The following is a 23,840-nucleotide window of genomic DNA, read 5'->3' on the forward strand; positions in this document are numbered from 1 at the left end:
TGCCCGCCACTGTAGTTAGTACCCGCACAATCTAACTAAGACCAAGGAGTGGGGAGCCTTACCCATCTGTTCCACGATGTCAGGAGGGAAGACACGAGAGGCGAAGGCTCGGCGGAAGATGTCGGAGAACTCCTTGTCCAGACCACCAATGCCCATGCGCTCAAAGTTCCAGTCCGGGTTGATGATGGACTGACGCTGCTCTTTGGTCTTGGCCTTGCCTGGTGAGCAGAGAGGAATCAAACACAACTTTCTTTCAAATGCATTAAAAACATACTCAAATAGACTTTACAATGAAAGAAGTGTAACAATGGATAAAGACGGGTTCATTTTCCCATGGTTGAAGGATTTGATCAATCTTGGTCGACTTCGTCTAAATCAAATCAAAAAATCAAAATCAAAGTTTATTGCTTGCGTAGACAAATTTGTAGATGCTATAGCAGGTGCAGGTAAATGCCCGGGTTACTAGCTCCAACAGTGCAGTAGTACCTAGCAATGACAATGAAAAAAAGGAACAACACACATAATCCAGAGAAATAAAGAAATATCAGAAAGAGCAAAGTCAGAGACCGGAATATATATGAATGGAAATAGTGTGTACAGCAGTAGTTATATAGAATGAGACATGTCTACAATACAGTATATAGATATAAAGTGGGTAAAACAGTATGTAAACATTATTAAAGGGATCAGTGTCCAATGACTATCTACTGTATGTATATAGGGCGGCAGCCTCTAAGGTGCAGAGTAGGGTACCGGGTGGTAGTTGGCTAGAACAGTGACTAAGGCTAGTGGTGACTGATAAACAGGCTGATGGCCTAGAGATGGGAGCTGTTTCTCAGTCCCAAATTTGATGCAGCTGTACTGTCTCCGCCTTCTAGATGGTAGCGAGGTGAACAAGCCGTGGCTAGGGTGGCTGGCCTCCCTGTGACGCCGGGTGCTGTAGATGTCCTGGAGGGCAGACAGTGCAATTGCCCTTCCAGGCGGTGATACAGCCTGACAGGATGCTCTCAATGGTGCATCTATAGAAATTTGAGAGGGTCTTAGGGGCGAATCCTCATTTCTTCAGCCTCCTGAGGTTGAAGAGGCGCTGTTTGCATTCATCACCACGATGTCTGTGTGAATGTACCATTTCAGGTTTTCAGTGATGTGCACGTTGAGAATCTTGAAGCTTTTTACCGTATCTACTGCAACCCTGTCGGTGTGGATGGGGCTGTGCTCTCTCTGCTGTCTTCTGTAATCCACAATCTACTTAGTTTTCTTGACGTTAAGGGACAGGTTTTTTCCTGGCACCACTCTGCCAGGGCGCTCAACTCCTCCCTGTAGGCTGTCTCATCGTTGTTGGTAATCAGGCCCACCAATGTTGTGTCATCATGAGACTTGATGACTGGGTTGGAGTGTGGCCACGCAGTAATAGGTGAACAGGGAGTACAGGAGGGGCTGAGCATGCACGCCTGTTGGGACCCCGTGTTGAGGATGGCAGCGTGGCAGAGGTGTTGTTGCCTACCTTCACCAAGTCCAGGACCCAGTTGCACAGGGAGAAACACGGACGTAACCTTAATGATGAGCTTGTAGGGCCCTACGGTGTTGAAGTTGATGAACAGCATCATTACATAGGTATCTCTCTTGTCCAGGTGAGATAGGGCAGTGTGCAGTGCAATGCAATGGCGATTAGAGTGTCCGTGGATCTGTTGCGGCGATATGTAAATTATAGTGATTCTAGGGTATTGGGTAAGGTGGAGGTGACATGGTCCTGAACTAGCCTCTCAACGTCCTTTAGTTCAGTTACCTTTGCTTTCTTGGGTACAGAGGTGCCCGCATCGGCAGCTCGATGTTGTTTTCCTCCAAACGGGCGAAGAAGGTGTTTAGCTCGTCTGAGAGTGAGGTTTCGGTGTCCCTTCATTTACGGAGGTTGGTCTGTTTGTACACGTCCATGTTCCCAGTCACCTTGCCATGGTTAAAAGCGGTGGTTCACACTTTCAGTTTTGCAAGAATACTTCCACCTATCCACGTTTTTGGGATAAGTTCTAATCGTCACAGTAGGAACAACATCCTCTATGCACTTCCTGATGAACCCCGTCACCGAGTCAGTGTATACATTGATACTATTCTCAGAGGCGACCCGGAACATTTCAGAGTCCGCATGATCAAAACAATCTTGAAGCATAGATTCCGATTGGTCAGACCAATGTTGAACAGTCCTTACCATGGGGAGCTTCCTATTTAGGTTCCTGCCGATATGTGGGGAGGAGCAGAATGGAGTTGTGATCTGATTGGCCCGAAGGGAGGGCAGGGGAGGGCCTTCTAGCCATCCCAGAAGGGAGAGTAGCAATGATCCAGGGGTCGGTGTTGTGTTTGAAGCACAGATGTGTCGATAGAATTCCAGAAGCGTTTTCCTCAGATTTCCTTTATTAAAGTCCCCTACTACAATAAATGGATATGTTTTTTCCAGTTTGTACATAGTCCAGTGTAGTTCAAGGTAGTTAATGGTGCAGAAGATGGGCTGTCCCATGGACACAGAGAGTGTTATCAGCGCATTCGGTAAGTATTCAGACCGCTTGACTTTTTCCACATTTTGTTACGTTACAGCCTTATTCCAAAATTGATTACATCAATCTACACACAATACCCCATAATGTCAAAGGAAAAACAGGTTTTTAGAAATGTGCAAATTTACTCAAAATAAAAAAGTGAAATATCACATACAGTTGAAGTCGGAAGTTTCCGTACACTTAGGTTGGAGTCAGTCAAACTTGTTTTTCAACGACTCCACACGTTTCTAGTTAACAAACTATAGTTTTGGCAAGTCGGTTAGGACTTCTAGTTTTGCAGTCTTCACTATTATTCTACAATGTAGAAAATAGTACAAATAAAGAAAAAACCCTTGAATGAGTAGGTGAGTCCAACCTTTTGACTGGTACTGTAGCTCCTACATAATCTACCTGTATTCTGTATGTACTCCTCTGTAACTTACCAACTAACGTGAGGGAGGAGCTCTCTGCTTTCTCGAAAACCACCTGGCTGTTCCCCACCAGCAGCCCAATGTCAATCTAAGGGAAACAGGAATTGTTGGAATTATTACCAACTACTGGTTATTACAAATACCTGTTCCAAATAAACTCGTACAATTCTGCAGAGTTCCTTTTGGACTTCGACCAGCTCCCTAGCAGCACGTTCCCTCGTCAAATAGAGACCCCGTTCGAAATGAAGGGGCAGGTGAAAGCAAGGGCTCCACCCCTTTGGCATTCACCTGTCCAGTCATTTCTAATCATGGATTACTTCAAGGAAGGGGGGTAATTCCGACGGGGGCCCATATCATGAAGGGTTGAGTTGTTACAGCAGTAGGTCAATGGTAACTCTGGGTACCTTCTGCTTATTGCCTGATGCTGGCTCTCCCTTGAGGATGCTGGCGTCCATGGCTTCAATGTCTTTGATCACCAGCCCAAAGAGCTTGTCGCAGAAACTAAACACCATCTGTGGGGGGGATGGGGACAGGAAGAATAATAGATGAAATGAAGAGAGAGGATGAAAGGAGAGAGGAAGGCTGTGTGAGGTTGCATCCCAATTCTCCCAAGTTTGTACTCCTACCCACATCTAAAATCAATTTGATTGATGTAAGCCACCAGTCTTTTTCCTTATAGCTCCAGGGAAGGGAAGTGTGCAGGAAAATTGTGAAGAGTTGTGACCGGCTGGAGTGTTTGTTGTTCTGACTGACCTGCTGGGTGACAGAGAAGCCCTGGTTGTTGAACTGCTGAATGAACTCGCTGGCCATCTTGTCTGAGTCGTAGGGGCTGGTGTCCGTGCTCTTCTTCTGGAGGAAGTCAATCTCTATAGTCATGGCACCGATGCACTGCTGGGACTTGTCAAAGTTGTAGTTGGCCACTATGAGGGGAGAGGACTCGTGTCAGATATGTTTCTAGTACCGTATAAGTTGTACTCGCAGAAACACTGTACCGTCAAATGAAATAGGTACTGTATGTTAAGGTGAGCTATGGGCTGTGATCAAGGTGTGAAGGTACAGTATATTAGGGACTGTGCAGGGTGCAGTGTCAATGAGGCAGTGCTGTGGTCATAGCTTTCTTTTTCTCAGACTCATTCATGAAAGGGAGTGAATTACCTTCCACCTCCTGTCCAATGGACAGACCGGCCCATTTCCTCTGAGAGCGAGAGAGCGAGAGAGAGAGAGAGAGAGCGAGAGAGAGAGAGCGCGAGAGAGAGAGAGCGAGAGAGAGAGAGCGAGAGAGCGAGCGAGAGAGAGAGAGAGAGAGATAAGTCAGCCAAGAATTGCAGGGAAGCAGAGAGAAGAGGGACCTGTATGCTATCAAATATTAGAATTGTAGTTTTGCAGAAAATTTGTTAAGAGTATAAATAGATCTATGGGTATACTGTACAATAGATTGAACATTCAGTATAATATACAGATCTGGAGTATGTGTGTGTTTTTTTTACCTGTGGCAGACTGAAAGCGATAGTGCCAGGGACTATGGCGTGGTGGGTTTTTGTGGTGAACACAAACTTGTGAGTTGGCGTAGTCTTCACAGTCACATGTCTGTAGAGAGAGGGTTAGAGAGACTCGTGGATGTCTGTTCCATATATGCAGGCAACGGCATGACCTCAATAGAATATCATATTTAGAACTACTTCCCCCCCCCCCCCACCTAACAGCTATTCTGCTAACGATTTTTTAGAATGATGATTATAGAGTATAGTTTGTAGTATGAAATCAGAAAAAGACAGTACCTTCACAGCAAAAACGGTGCACTAATTATATGACAATAGAAAAATGAACACACATATTTAGACCGATGTGCACTAGTTCTGCAGAGAGGAAACAGAGGAGATGCCAATCTCAGTAAAAAACTCACTGTAATGGAGTGACTGTAGTGTTCAAAACAACATATTTATATTTGAAAATATAATTTCATTGTGGGTAGAACAGCCATGTAGGAAAAAAAACAAATCCAACATTTCCCAGGAATAGAGGAGAGGGTAGGTGTCAGGGCTATGTCCAAATCAACAACATGATCCTAAATAACACTCCCTCCCTTCCCCCTTTGAGAACCAAGAGGATTCCATGGCTGGAGGACTAATCTCAAATTAGCAAGAGATTATACTCTGTGTGGTCCCTACCAATGAGCAGAAAAGAGACAAAGAGAAATCAGGTGGGAAAAGCTGCTATTGAATTAAACTATTTATTGATTCCTATTTATTATTTAACAACTAGTTATAATATGGAATACCACAAGGTTCAATGCTAGGACTGTTCAGTTGTATACTTTCAACTCGTGCTAAATTAAGATATTCAACTGAATTAAATCAACCAGACTCCGAGGGAAACTTCAACATGTCTTTGTTCCATCACTGTCCGTGTAATCCCTCACATTCCTTCACTGACGTGGTGACGTCCTATACACAACATCCCCCCCTTTACTTGGATATGAACTTCAATGTCAACCTGACCTACACAACAGCACGTATCCTTTATCTGTTCAGCAACCTTTATGTTATTAATAAACAACTGAAATCTGTTCAATGTCTTATTATTTCTGTTCTCCTAATGGACTTTTCTTTATTTTCGTTCGTAACAAAACATTCTGCACTTTTTTTCCTTCACAACGTAACTCAAAACATTCAGAGTCTTCCCCTTAGTCCTTTTATATTGGTCATTTTTCAGTTTATACTGGTTCTCTTTACCCCTTTCAGTACAGGATCATTATTTAATTACAATGTCGGATAACTCCTGTGGCAGTTTAATTTGTCTGTGAGGCCTGACTTGCTCAGGTGTCTGTGATCTTTGTGGTGATCCCTCACAGGTGGTCTCTGGTTTGGATTCTATGTGCCGTCTCTGCTCCACAGTCTCTTTCAGTTGTGTGTGGTCCTTTGATTGTGGATCCGGCTCCTCAAATATATAAATATATACCTCTTCAGCGAATGTTTTATTCCTTGAATACCTGGCTCCAGTTGGAGATTGAACAACCACATTGTTTCCCTCTTTATTGACCACAGTGTGTGGTATCTTGTTGAAAGTTGTGAACTCGTCTGTTTTCTCCTGTTTTAGGAGAACCTGATCTCCGACGTCCACGTCGGAGGGTTTGGCTCTGCGACGGCTGTCGGCATAGATCTTGGATTTCCCTTTCTGCTCAACATTATTGTCCCGTGCCTCCAGGTCACTCTGCTATATCTGGAAGCTTTCCCTGTCACACCCTGACCATGTTTTGCTTTGTATGTTTCTATGTTATGGTTGGTCAGGGTGTGAGCTGAGTGGGCATTCTATGTTACATGTCTAGTTTGTCTAGTTCTATGTTTGGCCTGATATGGTTCTCAATCAGAGGCAGGTGTTCGTCATTGTCTCTGATTGGGAACCATATTTAGGTAGCCTGTTTGGTGTTGGGTTTTGTGGGTGATTGTCCTTGTTCCTATCTCTGTGTTACTTTGCGCCAGTATTAGGCTGTTTCGGTTTTCGTGTTACGTTTATTGTATTTGATTCGTGTTTACCTTGTTTTATTAAACATGGATCGCAATAGCCACGCCGCATTTTGGTCTTACTCTCTTTCACATACAGAAAAGCGTGACATTCCCCTTGGGACTAATTGTCCGATTACACACAGTTCATTTGCTATGGGTGCAAATGCCTGGCGTGTCTCATAACACCCATTCTGAATAGCATTTCTCACCTCTCTTAGCTCTTCATCTTCAGCTGACTTCCCTTGTGGTCATTGCATTTGGAGTCGCGTTCACAGCCGCAAATCTTACATAGTCCTCTGTTCTATGTGTGTGTGAGTCTTTCACTGCACTCTTCCCAATTAGACGAGACAGAGGGTCAGCGGTGTTGTTTTTCCCCGGCATGTGGACAACTCGAAAGTCATAGGGTCGGAGTCTCAGCACCCACCGTTCGATGCGAGCGCATGGCTTTGAGCGAGGACTGTAAATAGCCTCTAAAGCCTCGTGGTCAGTCACCAGATCAAATTATTTGCCGTGTACACACTGGTGAAGCCTTTCACAAGCCCAAACCAATGCAAGGGCCTCACGTTCAGTGTGTGAATATCTACGTTCACACTCTGACAGACACTTGCTCACATAACAGACTGGAACAATGTATCCTTGTTGTTCTTGCACACGAACAGCTCCTAGGCCCACTGGTCCTGCATCTGCTATTACTTTCGTGGGCGCGTCTTTGTCAAAGTATGCGAGTGTCGCGGCTTCAGCCAGTTACTCTTTTAATGTCCGAAATGCCTTCTCCTGTTTCCGCAGAGGCTCTGAGAGTGTAGAGAACTGGGCAATAAACCTACTGCTGCAGCCCACTGAACCTAGAAAGCAAGGAACCTCTGATGCCGTCTCAGGCTCCCTGGCCTCGACCACTCCTCTCACTTGTTCAGCTCCGGGCCTTACGCCTTTCTATGAGTGCAACATGGAACATAAACAACCAATTTGTCCATGTTGACCTGACATTTCTCTGAGTTGAGAGTCAGCCCACAGTTCCCCAGCCTGTTGAGGACAGCATGTAGCCGCTGGTCATGGGTCACCTTGTCTGGGGCCTGGACGATGATATCATCCGATACGTTTTCCACCCCCTCGATGCCTGCCAGTGCTGTTGCGATTTCATGTTGATACTGCTCGCTCGCTGATCAAACTCCAAATATGAGTCTTTTATATTAGTATATCCCGTTATGCACTGCAAACGTTGCTATGCCTCTCGACTCCACTTGATGATAGACCCATTTAAGATCCAGTTTACTGAACATGACAGGCCCATTCATTCCTTGCAAAAGTTCACCTACTGTGGGGATTGGGTACCTGCCACAAATGATTGCTGTGTTTGCTTGTCTCATGTTTAGACACAGTCTTACGTCACCGTCCGGTTTTGACACCACCACTGCCAGATTCACCCATGGTGTGGCACCACCACTGCCAGATTCACCCATGGTGTGGCACCACCACTCCCGGATTCACCCATGGTGTGGCACCACCACTACCGGATTCACCCATGGTGTGGCACCACCACTACCGGATTCACCCATGGTGTGGCACCTTTCACTCTCTCCATTAAGTCCATGCTTTGTAGTTCCTCTCTCTTTTCTCCACAGCTTCTCTCAGGTGGAATGGTACACACCGAACGGCCTGTGCTGCCGGTGTCCCATTTGATCAACATGTAGGTTGATCTGCTTTGTGTTTAGCTTACCCACCCCGTCAAACAACCTGGGGTATTTCTGTTTTATCGGAGTTCTTACATCTGTCACTGCTGCTATGTCAACACCCACTTCTAGCGCACCCAATTGAATGGCAGTCTCTTTACCTAACAACGGTACTCCCGCGTCCACATATTACAATGAACTCAGGCTGTGTGCTGGCTTTCCTGTCTTTGTTTGGCACGTGAAAACCCATTTTACTGATAATGGCACGGTCTGATGAGTATGCATATAGCTGTTTATCAGTCCGTGATGAACGGCGCCTTATTTTCAATATTTCCCCATGTGCTCGCCTCTACTATATCACTCGTGGGCCCCAGAGTCAATTAGCATGAGTAAACTGTTCCCTCCCACTGAGAATGGGGTCAGTTACAGAGTTACAGTTCTCATTTTAATGGTCTTTTCCTTTTTCATCCTGTCTCAGCCGTTTTTTCTCTCCTTTTTGAAAACATGATGCACGGTCTCATTATCTTTAGCATCTGTTCTCGCATGCATGGTGGCCATTTGCACTTAAATTCTTTCACATTGTGCTAATGTTAGCCCAGGGCCCTCCTCCAATAGTTTTCCTCGCACATATTCAGTATTACACTTGCTAAGTACGGCATCTCTAATCTGATTGTCCTTATCTCCAGCAAAGTCTTTAGCTGCTTGTCTAAGACGAGTAACACATTGCTGAACTGTCTCACCGGTGTTCTGTGTCAGTTGATAAAATGTCTGTCTCTCGCGAACAATGTGTTCACCTGTGGCACGAAGTATGCGTTTAACACAACCACAGCCCTGACGCTTAGAACACACGGAGAGCGCATTTGCATTTTGGTACGCCAGAAATACATTCATTTCCAATTAAACTCTGCGTTCGCCTTGCAGCATTGCGTTGCAGCGGCAGTTGCAGTACGTTCGGTGTGGTGTATAACTTGGATTTACCGAACGTATGCTTCAAACTGTACGCGTGGACGGCTTGACAGAAATGGTAGCAGCTGATGAATGTGGACTTTTTGTTGCATACATATCTTGCTGATGCTGCGTCTTATTTCGCGCAATTTACTGTCGGTGTGTTCGAGGCATGACGTTGTCCGTTGGTTCTCCGGTGTCTGCGAGTGTGAAGAAAATGTCCTGCACATCTGTCCCAGCCTGACGTAGAAGCAAAGCTCTCCTCCGTTGTTTTGTAACCGGATCAACGTCACAGGACAGTATTAATCCTTTACCATCCGCCATCAACCACCTGGTCCAGCGTGGACCTAGCGTAACAGGCTCACTGTAGCTGTCAAAACTTTGGCACAGTGTTTTCCATCTCCACATCTCCATCTCAACTCTAACTCACTTTTCAGATTTAACTATCGTTTTCAAACGTTATCCTTGTCGCAACTGTTCAATCGTATACTTACAACTCGTGCTAAATTAAGACATTATACTGTATTACATCAACCAGACTCATGTCTTTGCTCCATCACTGTCCGGGGTGGCAGGGTAGCCTAGTGGTTAGAGTAACCGGAAGGTTGCAAGTTCAAATCCCCAAGCTGACAAGGTACAAATCTGTCGTAGGCCATCATTGAAAATAAGAATTTGTTCTTAACTGACTTGCCTTGTAAAATACATTTAAAAGATCCCTCACATTCCTTTACTGACGTCCTATCTCAGTACGTCACACCAATACACCGCAAGGACCTGTGCTCTTTTTTTCAATGGCTTATTTGTAAATGCCCTTACAGAGTCGATGTGAACAGCGTTTCTCCTGTTATTACTTAGGCAACAGTAGCCACACCTATCTGCTCCCTGGACTCCACCTAAAGTAAGAATAAATCTAGGGAGAACACTGAAATAAATGCTAAGGCACAATCTTCAACATTTTGAAACACCTGATCTCCTTTGATATTTAAATATATGTAATATATATATATATATATATATATATATTGACGGTACATTGGGAAGATAGTGTGACAGTGCAGAGAAGCAAAGGCAGAGTGGCCAAAACTGTGCTCAAACAGGGCTCGTACATACATTATTGTAAGGCATGTGAGGTCCCAAGTGGTAAACGCTACACCAGACTATAGCATGTCGACCAGGGATCATCAACTAGATTCAGCCAGGGGGCGATTTTATCTTGAGCGGATCATTTGGGGGCCCGGAACATTACAATTTGTAGACTGCAAATTGACCGCAAGAAGCCCAAAAATATATAATATTTGACAAAAATATAATCATTTCAAACCTTGCTTACGTTTGTATCCATTCACGTGTCTCTCTCTATTATGCGTAGCAATACTTGGGAACAGATTTCCAAATTGAAAATAACTTTGAGCTGGTTGTCTGGTGTTTTTACAGTCTTTTTATGTCCAACAATGAAAAAAACGATCTTTAAAAAAGCTCAGAAAATTGCCAGTTGGGGAACCATGATGTAGTGTGATTTTCCAGACTAGAGAGCTACACTGTATAGTGTGATTACTCACTGTCCAGACTGCAGATCCTTCTCGCTCACCACAGCACAGTTTGTCAACGACAGGTCATCTGTCGGGCATCGTGCCGCTTGCATCGTCTGCAGTGGAGAACAGAAAGAAAGAAGAGAGAGAGAGAGAGAGAGGAAAAGGTAGATAAACAGAGAGAAGAGAAGGAGGGAAGAAGGACGTGGGATAAGTTGAAGGGGAGATATTACTCCAGTAGTTCAGTGGTGACGCAGCATTTCCTTTCCATTTCCCAAAGGAAAACTCATTTGACATTTAGTAGCATCATCAAGCAACTTGGGTTTCCTTGTTGAGACTGAGGCTAAGAAACAACCAGGAGACATTGACTTTCATCAAAAATCATGAAGAAACATCCAGTTCAATTCTGGTAGTTCACACTATGGTGTTTGGGTATATAATGAACCACTCAACTTTGTTGCAATGCAACAGTATCCTGTAGATATGTCACAGAATGTCTTTGGGTGGAACATTGATCATGTTTAGTTTCTCTCCATATTCAACATATCTCAACTCATTAGGCAACAGCAATGTTTGTCCAACATCACAAGACAGTCAAATGCATATATAAAACCAGCCTTGAAACAGACAACGCCAGAGAGCAGCAACAAGCAGCCGATAGATACAGTTAGCTAGTTAGTTCATTTGTTAGGATCTGTTACAGTTGTTACAAGACTGTGAATGAACGAATGGACAGATGACATACAAAATACAATGAAACCAAAGGCAAATTCAAAAGGCAAGATATAAAAAAACAAAAGAACACTTCTTTCTTGGTCGCGGCAACTTATCGAAACAATTCTTGTTGGCGAGTTTCTACACTCTTATGTCAGACTATTGCACGGATCTACGGCATTGACATTCTCTTCCGTAGCTCTGTTCGCACAATTCACAGAGTGAAAAGGTTACAGAGTGAAAATGAATCTCGCCGATCTTTGTTTGCTGCTAAGAGCACAGCTTCCAGACCGCCTGTGAACTGTCACAACATACCAAGGACACTATGCAGTACAGAGCCTTCCCTTTGGTACACAAGACAATCCTCTGAATACTTTCAGTTAAAAGAGAAAAGATGAGAAAAAGAAAGAACATGTTGTTCCAATTAAAAATCCCAGAGAAGGCCATGTTACAAAAAGGTTGTTGTGATGACAAAATACACTTTTCAGGGTGGCGGGATAGCCTAGTGGTTAGAGCGTTGGATTAGTAACCGGGAGGTTGCAAGTTCAAATCCCCAAGCTGACAAGGTACAAATCTGTCGTTCTGCCCCTGAACAGGCAGTTAACCCACTGTTCCTAGGCCGTCATTGAAAATAAGAAGTTGTTTTTAACTGACTAGCCTAGATAAAATAAAAGGACAGAAAGTGATTTGGATAATGACACACTACTTACTCCAGCTTTTAAGACAAATCAGGGGAGATTGAGAACCCTCTATCTCAAGTCTAGACCATTTAAAAACAGTCTTGGTCTGGGTTTGTGTTTGTGGTGATGGTCTATGTTGAGACCGCGGTCTTCGTTTATTTTCAACTCATGATGTCAAGATGCATCTTTGAATACCATCTTTTCAGTTACTGTATGTGGCCATGTATGAGTGAAATAACACGCAAGTCTGTCACTTGTCAGAGCCAAGTTGGACTAAAATAACAACGGGTTTGGTCTGGGTCTAAATATGTTGCATCTTCGTCTGGGTTTCATAAGTTGTGGTCTTAGTCTGGGTCTTTAATATTTGATTAATGACATAACAAGGAGACGAATCGCCATTCATTTCAGTTCGATTTTATACAATCCTATACATTGGTTGTGAACGTACCCTGTGAAGATGTGCATGCCATAGCCATCTCTGATTTAGCTTACTCATAGTTAGACACAGGCCTGCCATGTACGCTTGCTTGTCTGACATTTGAGCGCTGGCGGCTGGGGAGCGGAGAGCGAGGAGAAAGGGCAGAGGGTGTCGAGAGTCGCAATGTTTGGGAGCAAAGGGAATGCTTGGGTTGTGGCAAGTTATAGAGAGGTGCGTATTGCACTGCAGTGCTGGCACACTGCCCTGCCTCATTTCTAAAATCACCACATGCAGTCTAGCCTACCCCTTCATCTACCATACCGCCAGCGCTCGCTCAGCCAGAAGACAAATAAATAAGCTTTAAGCTTTCCGCTTGACCCCGGGTTCAAGCGTAGGTTTGAACACTCTTAGTGAAACTGCAGTGGAGGAGTAATGGATGATAATGAATTGCTTGTGCACTCAATCAAATATCTTCCCTCTCTGCATATGCAACTCCGTCAATGGATCTGCAATGGCAGATGATATGTACCATATCGATATAGTTTCTCCTGAGACAGTCACTACCAGGGGTGAGAGCGGCGGCGGTGGCAGCAGGGGGCAGGGGGGGGGGTCTTTCGATAGACCCTGGGAGTTGACGAGGCGGATAAAGCTACTTTCAGTAAAGCCGACTGACTGTCCAATTAAGCTGTTAGACGTATAGCGGGGTGGCGTGGGAGTTCATACATGAGGAAATGACTTACATACATACCTTGAAAAATATTACGACCTGGGGGCCAACGTACGCAAGCAAAGAGGGAGGGGAAGAGGAGGACATAAGACAGAGAATTGAGACAGCCAGGACCACTGTCTGTCAAAGGGCTGAAGCAGCATCGGGTGCATTGGTTCACAATCGAAGGAATGCCACTTTGACAGTGGCAAGTGGCAAGCGCATGCAGAGCGGGGCAGAGTTGTTATTCTTATCATTTATTTCACTCACTTTAGTTTTGTTCCCGTCCTGAACTACACCAAAGCATGTGGACATTTTGACGTCAGTGAATTTACACTGCCCAAATAAATTGGTCTGTGGCTAGTCTTGTTTTTGAAATGTGAGTTTTTAGCAAGCTAAGCGTCTACTATACCCAAAAACTATACCCAAAAATCTGGTAGTATTGTCATTTGTCGGTCATATATGCTTAACAGTCTTATGTAGATCTTACATAAGGAAGAGATTCATTCTTCACATTGTAAACATAAAATATTGTCTTAATGTGAGAACTAATATGAATTTCCATGAGAGCAGAAATCTTTCGTATTTTTGGTGAGTTTATGTGATGAATGGATGGAACCCCAGGGTTAGTGTCATGTATGGCTAATTAAAATGGTAATAGGAGCTGTATTATGCACAAACAAGCAAGACATGACATGGTTTTGAAAATGTAGTAAGAATAAAACCCTTAACATAAATACCTTCATTCATAACAGAATTCAATGCATTTAATGAGACACCTTTTGGATTCAAAGTTGTCACGCCCCACAAACCCCGAAGACTGTATTCAAAACATATATCACAAATGGCTCATTGGTGGTGGTACGCTGCAGTCAGGACTAAGAATAGAGGGTGTTCACTGATCTGTCTTATGATTGCGGTATAAACACACACACACACACCGCACACACACAATCCTAAATCTTGATGCCCCGCCCAGCCCTGCAGTCTTGTAGGACAGAACACTCCGGTCTTTTTCTCCTGCCTTATTTCAGGAATCCCTTGTCAATATTCCATCAGCTGGAGTCCTGGGGGAGGTATCCATTCAGATGTCTGTGCTGGAGATCGATATGCATGGATGCAACCAGTAGGAGGAGCCATTCACCTATGCCTCTAGCCAGCTAGTGCATCAGCTTCACCCAATGATGTATTCAGTAGAAACAGAATTAAACTGAGTATAGAACACATTACGGAAACCTGCTCTTTCCATGGCATAGACTGACCAGGTGAATCCAGCATGAAAGCTAAGATCCCTTACTGATGTCACTTGTCAAACCCACTACAATCAGTGTCGACGAAGCGGAGGAGAAAGGTTAAAGAATGATTTTTAAGCCGTGAGACAATTGAGACATGGATAGTGTATGTGTGCCATTCATAGGTTGAATGAGCCAGACGAAAGATGTAAGTGCCTTTGAACGGGGTATGGTAGTAGGTGCCAGGCGCTCCGGTTTATGTCAAGAACTGTGAAGTTGCTGGGTTTGTCACGCTCAACAGTTTTCCATTTGTATCAAGAATGGTCTACCACCCAAAGGGCATCAAGACAACTTGACACAACTGTGGGAAGCATTGGAGTCAACGTGGGCCAGCATCCCTGTGCAACACTTTCAACACCTTGTAGAGTCCATGCCCTGACGAATTGAGGCTGTTCTGAGGACAAATGGAGGGTGCAACTCAATATTAGGAATGTGTTCCTAATGTTTGGTATTCTCAGTTTATATGAATATACTATATATGCCTACGGACCAATATTTTATGTTTACAAAACCACAATATTTATGCAATAATTTCAAATGAGGCGTTACTTTTTCTATGGTAGTTTGGCAATCTTACCAGTATATTATGTCTACAAATCAGTTATTCTCATAATGGCACCAGAAAAAGTGCATACACAATCTATTTCACAAACTGATTTGGGATCAGTTCTCCCTACACCAATCTTTACTTGAAACCATTGTAAGCGAGTCAACAGGTCAGATTTTGAAGGGCATTTAGAGTCAGCACAGGGATACAGTTGAAGTCAGAAGTTTACATACACCTTAGCCAAATACATTTAAACTTTAAATTCCCTGTCTTAGGTCAGTTAGGATCACCACTTGATTTTAAGAATGTGAAATGTAAGAATAATAGTTGAGAGAATGATTTATTTCAGCTTTTATTTATTTCATCACATTCCCAGTGGGTCAGAAGTTAACATACACTCAATTAGTATTTGGTAGCATTGCCTTTAAAGTGTTTAACTTGGGTCAAACGTTTCGGGCAGCCTTCCACAAGCTTCACACAATAAGTTGGATGAATTTTGGCCCATTCCTCCTGTCAGAGCTGGTGTAACTGAGTCAGATTTGTAGGCATCCTTGCTCGCACATGCTTTTTCAGTTCTGCCCAGGAATTTTCTATAGGATTGAGATCAAGGCTTTGTGATTACCACTCAAATAGCTTGACTTTGTTGTCCTTAAGCCATTTTGCCACAACTTTGGAAGTATGCTTGGGGTCATTGTCCATTTGGAAGACCCATTTGCGACTAAGCTTTAACTTCCTGACTGATGTCTTGAGATGTTGCTTCAATATATCCACATCATTTTCCTGCCTCATGATGCCATCTATTTCGTGAAGTGCACCAGTCCCTCCTGCAGCAAAGCACCCCCGCAACATGATGCTGTCACCTCCGTGCTTCACTGTTGGGATGGTGTTCTTCTGCTTTGCAAGCCTCCCCCTTTTTCTCCAAACGATGGACATTATGGCCAAACAGTTCTATTGTTGTTTCATCAGACCAGAGGACATTTTGCCAAAAAGTACGATCATTGTCCCCATGTGCAGTTGCAAACCGAAGTCTGGCTTTTTTATGGTGGTTTTGGAACAGTAGCTTCTTCCTTGCTGTGCGGCCTTTCAGGTTATGTTGATATGGGACTCATTTTACTGTGGCTATAGACACTTTTGTACCCGTTTCCTCCAGCATCTTCACAAGGTCCTTTGGTATTGTTCTGGGATTGATTTGCACTTTTCGCACCAAAGTACGTTCATCTCTCCTTCCTGAGAGGTATGATGGCTTCGTGGTCCCATGGTGTTTATATTTGCATACTATTGTTTGTACAGATGAACGTGGTACCTTCAGGCGTTTGGAAATTGCTCCCAATGATGAACCAGACATGTGGAAGTCTACAATTTTGTTTCTGAGGTCTTGGCTGATTTCTTTTTATTTTCCCATGATGTAAAGCAAAGAGGCACTGAGTTTGAAGGTAGGCCTTGAAATACATCCACAGGTACACTTCCAATTGACTCAAATGATGTCAATTAGCCTATCAGAAGCTTCTAAAGCAATGACATCATTTTCTGGAATTTTCCTAGCTGTTTAAAACGCACAGTCAACATAGTGTATGTAAATTTCTGACCCATTGGAATTGTGATACAGTGAATTATAAGTGAAATAATCTGTCTGTAAACAATTGCTGGAAAAATGACTTGTGTCATGCACAAAGCAGATGTCCTAACCGACTTGCCAAAACTATAGTTTGTTAAGAAGACATTTGTGGAGTGGTTGAAAAACGAGTTTTAATGACTCCAACCTGGAGTATGTCAACTTCCGACTTCAACTGTATGTGTTATGAATTCAGAAGCAGCTAAAGACATTGAGCTAATACGGTAGGTTTGAAAGCCAATTCCTTTTTCAATTTCAGATAAATCACTTTAAGTTAGTTCTTGGCTGTCTTCCCCTACTGGAAAGTAATTACATTGAAGTTGGAGAGATTTAAATGGCAGGGAGAAACCATGCAGACACATCAAACCTGCAGGGTATGTCATGTTTTGTAGAGGAAGATTCAAAAAGATAATGTGCTTGTATTTGTTCTGTGCAATTTGGCTACGTTGTGCAGTAGGGAATTTCCCATCCTATATTTGAGTGACAATTTAGCTGACAAATGTGAAAGATGAGAGATAACTGCAACATGATTATTATACTTTTTAATATATTTTTTTTTGCATATGTCCAGCCGGGCAATGAAGCTTCAAGCTTTTCAAAATATATCAGGCAGATTTGGCTACCAAGGATGTCTATGCCTCCTGGTTCCATTCCAATACAATTAAACTCACATGAGTTCTTTTTTTGCTTTGTCCTCATTAGCTGATTCTGCTGCAAGCTCTTTGTTTGACGCCTCCGGCAGAGATAGAGGAACGCACCACTGCTTAGCGAGTGAACCAATCACAGCGGGGCAAGAGGACACATCTGAAGGTTGCTCTTGTCCTAGACAAAACCCCCTGCTCATCACCCTGCTCAGAATCCGAGAGAATACCTCAACTCCACTACGAGGTCTTCTTGTTTTGTACAGTCTAAGCATAATCACATCACAACTGTCAGATGAATTGTGTGTCTGATGAAAAGAGTGTTTGAACTGTTCAAGCCTGGTCCACTGCAATGACCCCACGGCACATAGTGGCACTCTCTCTAAATATAGCTGCAGCTCAACACTCACACAGATGAAGGCCCTACACCAACACAGGGATTACATATTACAGACACCCACACACACACTGCACACTCATACACATGTATATAGGCACATAACATATACATATAGAGATGTGGCTATAATTCAGCAATAAGGCATGGGGGGGTGTGGTATATGGCCAATATACCACGGCTAAGGGCTGTTCTTAGGCACGACGCATGGCGGAGATATGGCCATAAAGACACACAACCCATGTTGTTATAACATTTTCAATATATGCAGAGAGATATTTGGTGCATAAGATCATAAAAATATAGGCCTATAGAAATATTAGTGAGGCTAGTGTTTTTGTCGTGTGACATATCTGAGGTTTAAAAAACATGGCTGCAGACTGAATAATTAAATGAGACCAATTTTATATGTCAGATACAACAGTGCTGCGTATTACTAAACACGTGACTAACAGCGAGGGAGATGTTTGATGTTTGACACTATGCTGTTCTGAGATAATTAGTTTACCAGAAGCCTAGCTAAATTAATTGTGAAGAGCTAAAATGCTCTCATCATTAAACCCTCCTCTGGTTCATGTTCTTGTTATGTTTAAACTGGTCTTGGTCTCATCATGTTAGTGCTGAGCGATTAGTGATTTTCGAGTTCGGTTTGGTTTCGGTTCGATTATGAAAAACATTATCCCGGTTTTATGATTTCCGTTTTCTTTTTTCACATTAAATGAACAAAAAATTATGACATTAAAATAATTTGAGATTTTTTATGGGGATAACTAAAATATTTTAAATATCCTATTGTCTCCGTCAGGTCCACATTGGGTAGACATTGGGTAGACAAAATAGGAATTTACTATGAAATAATAAAATATTTCAATTGTGTATATTACTTAGCTTTTATTTGATGACTTTATTATTTGTATTCATTAAAGTCATCATCTCATCTCTGCTCAGGCAGTAGCAGCCAACCAACATTATCTCTGTTCTCTCCATACTCTACTGTCCTTAGTCATCTTATTTAGCTAAACGAAGCTAGCCTGCCTAAGTATGCTGCAGAGTTATCATTTTACTAGTTCTTCAAAGTAGATTAGGCATACTTCCCCAAACAGTCTCTATCCCTCTCTCTTGTCGTTGTGCTGTGCACATTCCTCAATGTGGTCTATGCGGTCTGTGTGCATCGAACCCGTGGTTAGAGCTACTTTCCAAAAATGAAACATGTCGTGAGCTACTTATTTTGTTATAACTTTCAAATAGGCACATTCTTCTCCTCTGCCCTGCAACTCTTTGGTGTACAAGATATGTGTTTTCTGTCAATTTACCTGGTAAAATATTGGTTAACAAACACAACCAAAAATCTCACATTTGGACAATCTCAGATCAAAGGACAGATTTATACCGGTCTAATATCCATTGCTCCTGTTTCTTGGCCCAAGCAAGTCTCTTCTTTTTATTAGTGTCCTTTAGTAGTGGTTTCTTTGCAGCAATTCGACCATGAAGGCCTGAGTCACACAGTCTCCTCTGAACAGTTGATGTTGAGATGTGTCTGTTACTTGAACTCTGAAGCATTTATTTGGGCTGCAATTTCTGAGGCTGGTAACTCTATTGAACGTATCCTCTGCAGCAGAGGTAACTCTGGGTCTTTGCTTATTTTAGCTGTTTTTGCCATAATATGGACTTGGTATTTTACCATATATGGCTATCTTTTGTATACCTTGTCACAAAACAACTGATTGGCTCAAACGCATTAAGGAAGGAAAGAAATTCCACAAATGAACTTTTAACAAGGCACACATGCATTACAGCTGTGTCATGTTCGTCGCATGGAGGAGACCAAAGCGCAGTGTGATTAGAATACATTATACTTTTAATAAAGATAGACACTTAACAAACTATACAAAACAACAAACCGACCGTGACGCTATAATAATACTAGTGCAGACACAGGCAACTAGACAGACAATAACCCACAAAATACCCAAAGAAGATGGCTGCCTAAATATGGTTCGCAATTAGAGACAATGATGAACAGCTGCCTCTAATTGATAACCAATCTAGGCAACCACAGACATACATAAACACCTAGATGGTAAACAACCCCATAAACCTACAAAAAACCTAGACAGTACAAAAACACATGCATCACCCATGTCACACCCTGACCTAACCAAAATATATAAAGAAAACAAAGAATACTCCGGTCAGGGCGTGACAAGCTGACTACCTTATGAAGCTGGTTGAGAGAATCCCAAGAGTGTTCAAAGCTGTCATTAAGGCAAAGGGTGGCTACTTTGAAGAATCTCAAATATAAAATATATTTTGATTTGTTTAACACTTTTCTGTTTACTACATGATTCCATATGTGTTATTTCATAGTTTTGATGTCTTCACTATTTATCTAAAATGTAGAAAACAGTACAAATAAAGAAAAACCCTTGAAGTAGTGTGTCCAAACTTCTGACTTGTTCTGTACACAAACTAAGGTTATTCTCTGACAGCCATCTACGGTATACATTCCTTAGGTCTACTCTTCATAGTGACTCTGCGTCCTTTCTTATGTTTCACTCTTAGTAAGAACATTTTGTAAGGGGTATTCATGTAGGCTATTTCCCTCTGTTGTAAAATGTCCGCTGTGTGCTGTCAGTCTGTGATACCATCTATGTCCCTCTCAGCAGCTCTGACACTCTAGCCCCTGCAACAATGTGCAGTGCACTCTGCAAGGGCGAGGGAAGGAGGGAGACCAATGCCAGTGGACACAGTTGACTCATGCCTTTGCGACTGACTAAAAATGTATCATCAGCTGCCTTAAACAAATCTGTCGACTGAAACGAACTGCCGAGTCCAGTAAACTAATGTACAACAGCTAATCATTGCCTTGACACTTAACGGCAAGAAGGAGTACAATACTATATTAAATAATGTAATTTCTGTTATTTTCATAGTGTAAAGATTGCATGTTCAATACTGTCTTGTAATTTCATTCGGGCCATTACACTAGAGCACTAGAGGGGGAAATGTTTGGTTCACCCAAAAAATGCCTTGTCATGTAACTCAGCAGTGCATAGGGCCCTGGAATTTGTGACAGACACCTCTGGCGGATGTGTTTAAAAAGAACACAACAGCGCTAGTCTGACTTTGACAAATTGCACCTCTGGTCTTGTCTGTGTGCCCACGGTGCCCTGGCTGGATGCAAACCCTGCTGACAAATCAAAGCTGTCTTGTTGTAGACAGGCCTATATTTCAACCGAGAATCCACTGAGAATGGAAAGGTGATCCTCGTGGTTTTCAGTCCTTATTCTCAAACCACAGAGGGGTATTGCCAATGATGTCTTCTGGATACAAGTTTGGATAATGCAGGCGGGCAACAACATCAACCAATGGAATAGGCCTTGATTTGAAAACCTCATGCTATTATGCCACGCCTATATTACAATTTTGCCTTGAGCTATGTAAATTCAATGGGCAAGCTTAGATCTCCACGACATGTAATGGTTTTAAACTGGGAGAGACAGGAGAAGAGCTTCAATCAGCAATAGTGATGGGCCTACATACATACAAGGTGCGGTGCATAAATTGACAGTCGACCAGCTCTAAACTGTGCTCCATCCTGTGATTAAAATCCAGTGATATAAGATATTTCCAATAGGAATTTGGCAGCACACTGGCATCACTCCATATCAGCAGGCCAGGCAGGGCAAAGCTGACCTACGAAATGCATCAGCCAGGTGCTGTCTGTTCAAGTTGAGCATAGCATATATACCTGCGGCACTCCAGGAACAGGGTTGTTTACCCCTGTTATAGGTTGTGGCTGCCTGGCTGGAATGCATCTCTATCGGCAACAGGTTGTTGCTTGTCATGCACTGCTTCGTCTTAATTAGGGACAGGCAACATTGATGGGGGTGGAGGCCTCAATGAAATTTGGTGGCCATGGGTTATTTTTGTGGGGGCCTTTTTTGTTTTAGAGTTAATTTTGTGCAATTCTACACATTTTGCCATAGAGTGGAGAGAAATGTTTGCAGTTTTTAATATGATATCTGAGTGAGAGTGACTGACAAAATCAATGGGGAGACCAGGTCGGTAATTCGACCATGATTACTACACGTTTAGATAGCTGGCAAGACTAATTTACCAAACAAATGCAAGCTGACACGGGCTAATGAAGTGACTGTCAGTGACTGACATAGGCCTAACAAGGGAACAACTGATGATCCACAACCACGTGTTGAAATTAGACCTTGTTTCTTCCCCCATTCTAACTCTCAACAGTAAGTTGAGAGTGCCCCCCCCCATTTAAAAAAAAATGGTTTTGGAAATTGATCCGTGGGCATACAAAGGGGGGTTTGTCCAACCATGATCTAGATAGCACAAAAATAGCTTTCCAATGCAAGAAAGCATAGATTATACTACGGATTCACAAAACTGCCATAGGCTACTGTATATAGATCGTGCTATGGACAAGGAGGTCGTGCTATGGACAAGGAGGTCGTGCTATGGACAAGGACGCATGCGTGCGCTGCTGTGATATGCTTTCCACAAAATTATTACAAGCACTTTTTGCACAGATATCCTATAAAAAGGTTTTAATTGCCCATTTAAGCATTCTGTCGGCTAAAGGACATGTCAAATTCAGGATTATAGCTTCAACCGATTCACTCAGCTAATGCAGTGGCTAGCTGTAGAGGCCCATAGCTTCCTAGCGCGGACTGTAGGATGATTCTACAAGACAGATCAATTATTTCTGTGACCCGTCAAAACCAGATTGTGCGGGTGCCTATCAAGCTGAATGCCAGGGCGTAAAAAAACATTCTGCATTGAAATAGCAGAGCGGACGTCGAACTTGACATTCAGGCGCGACGTTGCTGCAGCTAAATTCTTGCCATTTGAAAGCTGGCGACCTCCTTCCTTCGCGTATCTGGAAGCCATACATCACACTCTGAATTGTATTCTATTTACAACGAAATAACATTTTTATTTCGACAAAGAGATATTGAACAACCGAGAAAATGTCTTACCCGGGCCGCCATCTTCGAGTTTGGTGATGTTCAGAGGTGCAGCTCTGAATGGTAATTAATATGGCAGTCGGCAGCACTGAAAGCGGACGGAGACGGCAGAGGCAGATGGACTGTATCCTACCTATCTAGCTGCGCAGGAGGAACCAACGCTTCACGCACTGCATACTACACAGACGAGAACAACGCATTCGATTTTGATTGGCCGAATTCAGAGGAAGCCCTAGATTAACGTTCTTCTTCCTCGTCAATGATCTCGTTGCAATGAACGTTCCTCACGTTGCACGATTGATGGATAGGCTGGCAATCTTAGGGAATGGCTTCCTCCTGATCCCATGTGTGTGTCCCCTCCCACTCTCACACACTATTATCCATGTAGCCTATTCTCTGTTTAATGTTGAGGATTCTCAATAAAAATATTTTATTAAACCAAACTCTGGCCTTAACGTGACATTGTATGTAGCCTAGTTTACCAGTAAATAATATGTGCTAACGAATTACGCACACAATGTAGCTATTGGAGTTTATAGATGCAGTTTATAGATTGACACAATGTAGTTTATAGATTGATATTATGATCTGCAATTGTGAATAAGCAGCTAGAATCCTGATTCTAAACTGTGCTGGGTCTGTGGTATCTTGCGAAGGCGGTAATTTCAGCTCTGCAGGCAGCGCCACTACATTGGTCAGAACCAGGGACAGCGGTCCTCACACGTACAAACGGCTAGCTGCCCGTTCAGCACCACCAACCGTGGACAGCTCATCCTAAACACTCCACCACTTCCGAGTTGTCCACCCCGCTGCAGATTAGCGTTTGAGCAAGGCAAAGCGCTCTCATTGATTGCTAATCTTAATCACATAGTGAGTAGTTATTTGGAAGGCAAGGTTATTTGTAGATCTGTGATTCTCCGCAGTTCGACTGCAATGTAGTCATCTCAAGTCGGCCTGCCATGGATAGTAGAGGCTACCTCAGCAGCCTCACAGCAGACATAGGTTATAGTTTGGCAGACATATTAAGCAACCTAATCCTCTCTTATTCAACATTCCACCCAGCCTATCATATGGAAAGGTGAAGCAATGTCCATGATCGTAATTAGATACGGTATCTATCCTCTCAAATCTCCAAGCTGCAAGTTGCTCAGCATTCCTTATGACGAGCAGCAACTCTCTACTGCCTCGTTGTGGCTAGACTGGGTAGCGCAGGCTCATGGGAAGTGAAGTTCTTTTTAC

At 43.1% G+C, this 23,840-nt stretch overlaps 1 protein-coding gene across 2 annotated transcripts in view; it reads right to left on the bottom strand.

Moving 5' to 3' along the window:
* Window positions 1-22,739, bottom strand: part of LOC139421013 (vesicle-fusing ATPase-like) — a 30,329-nt gene extending 7,590 nt beyond the window's left edge. For both annotated transcript variants that reach the window (XM_071171484.1, XM_071171485.1), the window contains exons 1-8: window positions 22,614-22,739; window positions 10,634-10,719; window positions 4,447-4,546; window positions 4,115-4,154; window positions 3,713-3,879; window positions 3,364-3,471; window positions 2,972-3,047; window positions 63-218 (exon numbers count right to left, since the gene is read on the bottom strand). In XM_071171484.1, coding sequence (XP_071027585.1) covers window positions 63-218; window positions 2,972-3,047; window positions 3,364-3,471; window positions 3,713-3,879; window positions 4,115-4,154; window positions 4,447-4,546; window positions 10,634-10,719; window positions 22,614-22,625 — 745 coding nt within the window. In that variant the 5' untranslated portion in view covers window positions 22,626-22,739. The remainder of the gene's footprint in view (window positions 1-62; window positions 219-2,971; window positions 3,048-3,363; window positions 3,472-3,712; window positions 3,880-4,114; window positions 4,155-4,446; window positions 4,547-10,633; window positions 10,720-22,613) is intronic.
* Between the last annotated feature and the right edge of the window lie 1,101 nt (window positions 22,740-23,840).

This window comes from Oncorhynchus clarkii, chromosome 12 (genome assembly GCF_045791955.1).
Source record: "Oncorhynchus clarkii lewisi isolate Uvic-CL-2024 chromosome 12, UVic_Ocla_1.0, whole genome shotgun sequence".
Taxonomy (NCBI): Eukaryota; Metazoa; Chordata; class Actinopteri; order Salmoniformes; family Salmonidae; genus Oncorhynchus; species Oncorhynchus clarkii.